The sequence below is a fragment of the Temnothorax nylanderi genome, unplaced genomic scaffold, assembly GCF_030848795.1.
Source record: "Temnothorax nylanderi isolate EJ_2023f unplaced genomic scaffold, tnyl_v1.0 TNYL_tig0008_pilon, whole genome shotgun sequence".
Taxonomy (NCBI): Eukaryota; Metazoa; Arthropoda; class Insecta; order Hymenoptera; family Formicidae; genus Temnothorax; species Temnothorax nylanderi.
In genome coordinates, this window is record NW_027249070.1 from 107,019 (window position 1) to 117,427 (window position 10,409).

The 10,409-nt window shown below is 47.2% G+C and overlaps 1 protein-coding gene across 1 annotated transcript; it reads left to right on the plus strand.

Moving 5' to 3' along the window:
* The first annotated feature begins 129 nt into the window (after positions 1 to 129).
* Positions 130 to 9,760, plus strand: LOC139782752 (uncharacterized). The gene is made up of 8 exons (XM_071721794.1): positions 130 to 1,024; positions 1,868 to 3,635; positions 3,786 to 4,023; positions 4,122 to 4,231; positions 4,324 to 4,570; positions 4,653 to 4,857; positions 4,938 to 5,142; positions 5,217 to 9,760. The coding sequence occupies exons 1-8, from the start codon at positions 696 to 698 to the stop codon at positions 7,038 to 7,040; spliced, it is 4,926 nt and encodes a 1,641-aa protein (XP_071577895.1). The 5' UTR covers positions 130 to 695; the 3' UTR covers positions 7,041 to 9,760.
* Positions 9,761 to 10,409: the final 649 nt, after the last annotated feature.

The following is a 10,409-nucleotide window of genomic DNA, read 5'->3' on the forward strand; positions in this document are numbered from 1 at the left end:
CACTCTCTCTCTCTCTCTCTCTCTTTCTTACCATTTACCATCGCGATCAAAATCAAACGCGATCGCGCTTGAATCGATATATCGAAAGGAGCAGCAATTTGGTATAAGGGGTACGGCACGGCCGATCGGGCCGATACGTCGTCGTCGCGTCGGTCATAAAAGTCGGTGACGGGTGACGGCCAGTGACGGCCAGTGACGGCGAGGCCCGAGGGCGGTCGGCGGTCGGCGGTCGGCGTCGAATCTCGGATACAGTGCAGTGGATACACGGACACACGGATGGCGTATGGCGTGCCGCGTGGCGGGATTGGCGGGGGGAGCGTTGCGCGTTGCATCTCGCCGTCTCGCGAGTCGCGGCTCGCGGCCATCGGATCGATAAAATAGAATGGCCGGCCCGGAAGGAGAAACGGAGAGAGAGAGAGCGGGTACGAGGAAGATGACAGGTTGGCGCGGGGTACGCGGGGTAGGCCGGGTACGGGTAGGACCGTGGGTGGGTGGAGTGGGCGGCAGTGGCGGCGGTGGCGGTGGCGGTGGTGACGGTGACGGTGGTGGCGGTGGCAGGCGGCGGTGAGCATAAAGAGGATAGGATAATATCGGTGCGCGTCCTCCCGCGGAAGTGTCCTTTCGCGGGGCCTCGTATTCGAACTCGTTTCGTATCGATATAGCCTTTCATAGCAGCGATCTAGGACGATGTAGTTATGCCGAAGAGGAGCACGCGGCATGTGAGGGAGTTGGGGAACGCGACGAGTACTCAGCAGCAGCACCAACAGCACCAACAGCGGCAACAGAGGCAACAGAGGCAGCGGCAACGGCAACGGTCGTCGTCGCCGCCCGCGCCGTCGTCCGGTGCGGCGACGGCGACGACCGTCTCGAAAGTGGCGGAAGCAGCGAGACACTTTTGCAGCGTACATATCGGCGTAACCAACAGCGAGCGCTGGCTGTCGTTGAAGAAACGCTTGAGCCTGACGACCGACGAGGATGTCGCGGTGTACTTGCTGGACCTCGCCGAGTCCGCCGTCGCCACTAGGTACGTTTCGTTAGCATTTCGGGAGCATCCCTCTTGTCGCCGTCGCGTCGTCGTCGCGTCGTCGTCGCGACCGTGCCCGACGATGACTTCAATGTCAACGTCAACGGACGCGCAGTGTCGCGTCGCGTCGCGTCGCGTCGCGTTGCATCGCATGATCGCATCTGTCGACGTCGCGCACGGGCCACCCGCGCAGTCACCCAACAAAGCAGCCTAGCTGTCAAGCTGTCACACCGCACGCGTTTGGCGGCTTCGGCAGCTTCGGCGGCTCCGGCGGCTCCGGCGTTCGGTCGCGGCCGTCGGTCGGCGTCCGGTTCTCTCCCTCTCCTCCCTCACCGCCCTCCTACTCTCCTCACTCCTCGAACACGTTTCGTCGAATCGCCATCTTGCGGAGACGACGCGACGCGACGCGACGCGACGCGACGCGACGCGACGCGAAATCGATCGATATCGCCGTTGCGGAAGGCGCACGGTTTGAAAATCGCGGATAAAAACCGGCGTTTGCTTTTTTTCACGCAGAAACGAGTAGCTAGAATTCCCGGAATTAGGTTTTTCCAAATTTTCTTCCCTCAAGTTTCCCTTGGACTATTTCTCGAGTAATGCTTTAGATTTAGAGTTTAGAGAATAAAATTCCGACCTTGGATAAACCTTTGCTCGTCCAATTTTTCATTCCCGTCATTCCCGATTTATTCGTAATATCAGATTGACAGATTTGATGCGACCCCCTGTGTAACGACTCTGACAGCATTTATTATACGAATGAGAATGTGAGAAATATATTCAAAGAGATGCAGACTCTAATATATCTAATTGTAAAACTCTAAATCTTCTTATGCGCGCACATAGGCAACGGGGTAAATGCAATGGGGCAGAGAACTGGAAGGCGAATCAGGACCGCAGCGTTCGAGACGAGGAAGCTATCAGGACTGAAAGTTCGAACAAGGAAGATGACGAGGAGGAGGAGGAGAAGGAGCCCGAGCCCGAACCCGAACCCGTTCGCAAAAGTTCGAGGAAACGAGAGCCCGCGAGACCGGACATTATCGAGATGCGGGATTCCGCCCGTGCGATAAGCGAGAGCGTGCCGGAGGTGATGGACGATGCGATCAAGTTGCACGTGCGACGTAGTTCGAGGTCGAAGCATCACAGGAACAAGACGAAGCATCGAAGCAAGGACAAGCGGAAGAAGCGGCGGCACTCGAAGAACGGTCAAGCCGAAGATAGCGGCTGCATTGGACTAGATAGATTCGAATGTGCCAGCGAGAATGCCCCAGACGCGCGAAACGGTTCGATGGAGAGCAGAGATTTGAGTAATCGCGAGACGACCGTAATCAGTGTTATATTTCGAAACGATGTAAATAGTATGGCGAATAGCGACCCCAGGTGCGAGGTGAAAGCGATCCGTGTACCTGGCGGTTCGACGAGGGATACCTTAGAGGATAATAGAATCACCGAGTTGGATTTTCACGATCCAGCAGCGTCGTCTCTTCCGCAACACGCGCGCAACACCGAGGATTTAAGCAAGGACGTCGAATATCTATTGAATCCCACTCCCAATGTCGACGGCACGGCCCGTCCCGATGCGGAGGCAGAGGCGGAGGCGGAGGCGGAGGCGGAGGCGGAGGCGGAGGCGGCACCTCCGAAGGAAAACGAGGCCAGGTTGACGCGCCGCGCGGAATCGCACGAGTACAAAGACGCAACGTTCTGCGATGCGTCCAAGAACCTTGGCGAATCCACGGCGAAGGACACGGAGAATCGCAAGCTGAAAAGGAGACGGAAACGTCCACGTCGCGATGCGTTTTTCGAGGACAATTCCGCGAGAGATCTCTCCGAGACTAACGCTTTAGACGAGGCTTCGACGGTGTTGAAACATCGGCGAAAGAAGCACAAGCATGCGAGCGAGCACAAAAGCAAAAAACATCACGACGTACGAAAAGCGCCGCAGGACGGCATCGTTGTTCAAGAGGAAGCGCGAAGCGCGTGTCCGCCGGAGGCCGAGCTGCTATCTTCGACGGCAGGATCCGACGAAAGGAGCGCCGAGAGCACCCACGGCGCCCAGGATGGCCCCTGTCCGGATGACCCCGACGACGTCACCGACGACGTCACGTCAGAGCCACAGAGACTCGCGATCAAGATCAAGCTCTGCCAGGAATGCAACAGCCGTCATTTGCAGGACGCGTGTCCTTTGACGACGTCGCAGTACACGATAGCCGACGCCATCTCCTACGACAAGTGGCTGAGCCGGCACAAGGAGCACGCCGAGATAATGAGAGCCATCACGTCGGAAGATCCAATGTCGGAGGGCTACGGCAGATTAGCGTACGACGGCTTCGAGTCGGACGACGAATCGTCCACGTCAACGTCCAGCGAACAGTGCAAGGCCAAGCCGAAGGTGCAGAGGGAGGAGAAGCAGCTGGTGGTTGAGATGGATCGGCCGCTGTACGCGAGGGATTCTCTCCCGGATTGTCTTGAATTGAAGATCACAAACACCGATCACGGTCTCGGCATCTACGCCACGAACCCGATTCCGATATACGCCAAGTTTGGCCCGCTTGTCGGCATACCGGTTAGAGAAATGGACATTCCCGATGATTTCTCCATGCGCCACATCTGGGAGGTACTATCGTCATTTTGGTTCATTGCCATTCTGTATGATAATCTTACCCGTTACCCCTTACTTGCTTATACTTGCTTACGCATCGACACACATTCGTATTGCGGAAGCAATTTTTATCGAGGGAATTAATTTTTATCTTTTTCTTTCCAGATAGATAATAATGGGAAGAGTACTACGTATATCAGTACTACAGATCCACTGAAGAGCAATTGGATTCGATACATCAGACCAGCGGAGACCAAGGAGAAGAGAAGCATCGCGGTGATCGCTAAGCACGGCCAACTTTATTTTGTCACGACTCAGAATATCGTATCGGGGATGGAGCTCACTTATTGGGTAGAGTCGCAATCTTCCACGTGGACGAGAAAAAATAAAATCAATAAAACGAGTACGTGTGTACAATTTCTGTCAAACTATAATAATTTACTAATAATTATCTCTCTAACGGAATGTTTGCACCATCATTTGCATCGCATTTGCTTCCAGATTGTGGGGGATGCAACCTTATTTTCACACACTCGATATATTATCGATTGCATTGCTGCATCTTTCACGACATGAATTATAGTTTAACGATAAGAAAATATCATTGCAAGGTATTTTATATTCTTGACTACTGTCGTATTATACAATATTTAAATGAAGAATTGACTGCTCTTTGACTTGAATGAATTATCTCGTTTCTTAGGTTTGCGGCGCCACAGTGCTCGGCAAGGATAATATCATGAAACACGCAGCGGAGTTGCACGAGGGGCGCGGCGCGTATCAGTGTCAATATTGTAAAAAGTTTTTCTTAAGGCTAAATTACTTAGAAATGCATCGAACCTATGGATGCTCACAGAATCCGCATCGGGCCCGACCGTTGTGCGATTTTTGTGGCCGCAAATTCTGTCAGCCGCAAAAACTGAAAGTACACATCAAAAGGATGCACAGCGGTAATAGCGCACAGTGTCGATTCGTATGCGTCCATCTTTCTTTTTATTATTATATTTACATGCAATATGTGTTTGTGTGCAGATATGGCCGAGGTGCTTAGGGAATTTCAATGTAAATTATGTTTGAAACTCTTGGGTTCTCGCGCGGCTCTACAGCGACATATGAAGGAGGTTCATCACAAGGACGTTATTGCCGCGGCTACGTGCGATCGATGTGGGAAAATGTTTCAGAACAAAAGCAATTTGAAGATACATATGCTGACTCATAGTGGGGTGAAACCATTTAGGTAAGGTTTCTTATTCATATCACTGATATGTTATTTTTCTTGTAATGAGTATACATATAGTTCTCTCTTTTGTTCACCAGGTGCAAAGAGCACGGCTGTAAGGCAGCTTTCACCACGAAACAGTGTCTACAGTTTCATTACAAGAAGGTGCACGGCCTTACAGAGGAGATGATGCCCAAGATCGAGAGGTCCGTTGCATACACCTTCGACGCGTACAGCGGTGGCCGCCTCATTGAGGATGTGCCTTGTGGAAGGATTATTCACTCCGGCAGAAGAAATTCACAGGTGAGCTATCGTTAATATATAAGCTTATTAACATATAACATTAAGTAAAATTTCTCTTCTCATCACTTGTACAGCAGGACAATAGCAACAGTTTACCATCTCTGGACGACTGTAGCTCGGAGAGCAGCTTGAAAGCAGTCGAAGCATCGACCCCAGTATCGGTACCAGTACCGGTACCGGCACCGGCACCGGCACCGGCACCGATACCAGCGTCGACTTCGGCATCGGTATCAACGTCAACACTGACACTGACACCGACATCGACTTCGACATCTACATCTACATCTACATCTACATCTACATCGATATCGGAGTCAGCAACGGCATCGGCACCAATAGCGATATCGATATCGGTATCGGTATTAGCATCGGCGCCAACGGCAGCAGCGACGGCAAATTCTGCTCACAATGTCATCGTGGAATCGTTGCAAAGTGAGGCAAGTTCTACGGTGAAATATAAGGAACAACAAGAGCCTCACATTCCGACTCCGTCTACGCAAACCACGTCCTTGTCTGGTGGGCTTGACGCGACGACGATAGAAAATGGGCAGACGGAAGTCGATCTATATGACACATCGAGGACGTTGAGCAAGGGCAGCAAAAAGTGGCTGACCGAATTTAATCCGCCACCTACGTCCGACATCGCTGTTCATTTACCGGCGGTCTCGGTACCGTCCTCCGATATTTATGATTTTGAAGATGGCAGAAAGGATGATGGTAGCGAGAAAATGGTCTCGCGTAATAACGCGACGACGCCGAATCTGATAGAGAGCGATAAATTGCGATTGAACGTATATCGGAGTAGGACGGAGAGCGCGAACGCGAGTTTGCTGGTTGAGGCGGCTCTGGATGCCGCTGAGAGGGATATAGGAACAGTGTCCAGCCCGATTTTGGAGGACAACGATCGCGAGGCCAATCTCTACTCCATCTCGAGCCAGCTGCAGTCACCGATACCGCAGTCGCGGTCACCGAATCATCTGGACTCGTACATCGTACATCAAGAAGAGGAATTGATTTCGCCCGCACCGACTCCGGACGACAGGCATACTCCACCTAGCCACTTACACATGGATTATCATCTGCATCGACCGGTCGATTACATCAATACCTCGCGGACGCACAATATCGAACAGTATCTGCATCACGAGGAGCTGCCGCGCGTCTCTTCACCGAATTACATACACATGCAACAAGAAGACTTAGTGTCGCCATCAGCAACGCCGAATCACCGCTACCAGGATATGCATCATCATCAGGTGCCGACGGATAATTTGTCGAGCGACGAGGGTGACTCGGTGGCGCAGAATCTTAGCCTGTCCGTGAAGGAGAAGACGTTGCAACTAGATCTGTCGACGTCCTACAAGTACGACTCGCTCGAGCAGGATTTCACCCGGGAGAGATCCAACTTTGAGCCATTGGTGCTCAACAGTGGCGAACTTCAGGGTTTAGACATGTCGGCTCGGAGTTTTCACCACAGTTTTGGCGCCCAGATGCAAAACACTCGCTATCATCATCATCATCTGTACGACATTGGCGAGCGACAAAGCGTGGATCTCAGCAGAACGGGCAATTACTCTATGTCGCCACCCCCGCCGCCACCACCTTATCCGCACAACGAGGTTGTGCGAGTGGTCAGCTTGGACCTCACCCCTGGCAGACACAGTGTCGATTTAAGTCTTTCCAGATCGCACCATCTGCACGGATCTGGTACTCGTGTCATCACCAGCCCGCAATCAGTCGGCTCGACTACGACGCACGTGGTACCTGACGCTAGTGAAGGTCGAATGCTGTCTCCACCTCCGCCTCCCTTATCTGGATACAATCCCAGTTATCCCGTCAGTCCGGCTCCGTATCATCCTCCGAGATCTGGTTACCATCATTATCCCGGTTATTATTGATCGTCATTGGCTAATGTCATAGCGTTTTGTAGTCAACATCTTCTTGGCGACTTTTATTTTAGATATCTTCGAATCCCGATCCTTTTATTTTTAGTAACTTTTATCTCTAGACGAATGGTTTTTTTTTTTAGTTTTTCGTTATTTATTTAAATATGTATTGTTTTTTGCATCGCGATACGCTCGCATCGCAAGCGGAAACTGCCATTTTCATACGTTACAAATTCTTTATTCTCGCGACAAAGTTAGCGACAAAAAAAAAAGAACAAAGCTTTTAGACTTGAGTAGACAATGGAGAAATCAATGATATCTTAGACAGAGACGGTCGTAACGCCGTCTTTTAACGCGATAAATGCACAAACATGTACACGGTACATCCACGACGTTCAGAACAGATGTTATTTTTTTAAAAAAATCAAGTAGCACGAGATTTTATGAAGAAAGATATATTCCAGAATGATCGGGGGTAAGTGTCGATAGAGGAAAATTTATTTATCCGTAATTATATAGCTGTTAAATTATTTATCGTTTGTCCTTTTTCGATAAGCTATATATGCAGAACGTGTATGATGCGTGATTAGTATGTAGAAGAGTACATGAGTTTATAGAATGATCGTTGAAGAGGGGAGGGAGGAAAGCAGAATTACGTCGTGATCCAGTGCCACGTCCGTGATAATTAAGATTATTAAGAAGTTGTTACTTACCTCTTAGCTTACATATATTCTTCTATTTCGGACCTATACTCCACCGAGAAATACTCCATTTAACGTATGGCTTTGGTGATAACAGCAGCATCCCAGAGCAGCATAATTCTTGCAAAAATTATGCGTTAAAAACTTGGAAGTTAAATTAAATTAGAAAGATGGCTGTTGGCAATATTTTAACAAATCGCGAAAATTCTATTGTATTTAAACGCGTAAATTCTTTTAATCGCGTTTAACAATAAAATTGTCTCAAAATATGTATCGTTTCTACAAATGGTTTGTAAAGTATGCGTGCTCTGTGTTCTACCTGGGATGCTCTAATATGTATTTGTGAAATTGTCAAGATGCCTAATGCGGTAGCTATAAGTATATCTCTGCATGGTGATAACAGATTGTAACGTTTGTTTTTATTCTAGTCATTATACTATGAATTGGCAAAGGCGATTCTAAGTATAAGTTACAAACATTTCAGCGATCGCGCGAATAGTTTGTCCAAATACATGTATTTTATTGCGAATGCCAATTCAAGAGAATTTGTACGAATTTTGTTTAAAAGAATCTTACGTTTTCTCGCCGATCAATTTCGCGAGGAAGATTAGTGATATCAACGTATTCCATTATCGAAATAAAGCTCTACGTTGCAAGCTTTATTTTATAAAGCTTGACTCAATAATATGTATTACGTTTCATTAAACATTAGACATTATTTACGCTTAAAAAACATGCATGCGCGAGCGACTGTTTCTTTCTCTCCAAAAAAGGGGGATGCGCGTGAGCGTACGTGTACACGCACACGCACACGCACACGCATACGCATACATATCGACGTGTTTCACGCAAATATGCGCATGAACGCAATTTATCAGCTCGCATGTAAGTACGTTAATTTTCGTGTCGCTTCCAGGTTTCTGGATTTACTCTCTCTAGCCATTTATCGAAACCAAAGATCTAAAAATATTGTAACTCTTGTGCCAAATCGAAAGGCGCTCATTGTTATATATTATATTGTATACACACAACTTTTAGCAGAACGTAGCGATTAAAGATGGGGGCAACGTTGTCTCTGTCACTTTTGCCATACTTGGTTGATTATTATTTAACTACGCTTCACTCATACATATGCGCGGAAAGTTTTACGATTATTCTAAGGATATTTTGTTATAATCTCTTTTATGTAGTTTTTTTCCACTATTTCTGCCATTAAAGATAGTTACCATCTTATCTTCGCTTTCATCACGTCGATTTTTATTTAAATATAAATTTATTCGCGCTGCGTTTTTATTTCTTTTTTCCATCGTAGTTTGTACATTGTGCATAATAAGTAAGGGCAACAAACGAGATACATCTATTAAGATATAAATATATATATATATATACATATATATATATATATATATATTTGCGTGTACATGACAAAAAGAAAAATTCAAAAGAAATGTTTACGAGTACAAAATGTGGCACAGACTATATTTGTATCAGGTTTATCGACATTAATATTGTAAGTTATATTAATATATAGAACATGGCAATGATTAATCAGAGAGATGTATTTTCTTTTAATCAAAGTTATCCTTTTTACTGATGAGGAGAGGGGAGGGGCGGGGATTAATTTAACAGGAATAAAAGATGCATTGATGCAATTTCTTTTCTCGACAATTTCGTCTCCGACTGAAATGATTCTCTGTATAAAACAAATCGTTTTATGCTACGATAAATATAATAAATGTAAGTGCGCATGCGTGCGTAAATAACAAGTATATATTTTAGAAAAAAGAATTCTTAATCGTTTTACGAAACTTGATCAAAAATTACTGCGGAATTAGGATACGTAAGTATAGAATAGAGGAGAGAAAATAGACAAATAAAAAATCGTGATGAAATATTATATTTACAATTTACAATATAAAGAATAAACAAGTGTGGACTGTATGGGAGCGAAAGTAGAGGAGATATTGTATGTCGATAACGCATCAGTTTCTTCAATTAAATTAGAGCTTAGAGCTTAACAGATTCATCGGACAGAGGTCAGTTTGGTTTAGTTTCCAGCTCCTTTTCGAGATTCAGGATTCAGCATCAGTAATTGAGCCCAGCCGATTCAGCGTCAATAGCGTGTCATTCTGGTCATTCAGCCTTCAGCCTTCGGTCTTCAGCCTTCAGCCTTGAGCCTTGAGCAGTTCAGCGCAGTTCAGCGTCTTCCGGCGATGATAGGGGCGGAATACGCGGTCGCCGGGAGAGCGGAATAAGCGGAATAAGCGGGATAAGCGGAATAAGCGGGATAAGCGGAATAAGTCAATGGTGCAGCCGCTACGTATGGGGCGGCTATGGCATGATTGATGGCGTGTGCGTTGTAACTCGTGGCGTAGGTTCCGACTGTCAGAGCCGCGGGCACCGCCGCTGGAATCGCCGGAATCGCTGGAACCACTCCGGCGGAGCAGACCGAGCAAACGGCCACGAGAGCGCCAACAAGAACCTTCAACATATGAATTGCGGATATGTTCCGGTTGTATTATATTATATTATACATATAGAAACTAGAAACTAGAAACCTCCTCTATTATTTCATTAACGCCATATTAAATACGGGTATAGGTATACAAGTAATTAATTGCGGAGAAACTTTCAAAGTTACTTTTACTTTATGTAAAAAAATTATGCATCTGGAAGATTT

Coding starts and splice junctions, on each gene's coding strand:
- LOC139782752 (XM_071721794.1), top strand. CDS start 696: ATGCCGAAGAGGAGCACGCGGCATGTGAGGGAGTTGGGGAACGCGACG. Junction 4,571..4,652: donor CATCAAAAGGATGCACAGCG/GTAATAGCGCAC, acceptor GTTTGTGTGCAG/ATATGGCCGAGGTGCTTAGG. Junction 4,858..4,937: donor AGTGGGGTGAAACCATTTAG/GTAAGGTTTCTT, acceptor TTTGTTCACCAG/GTGCAAAGAGCACGGCTGTA.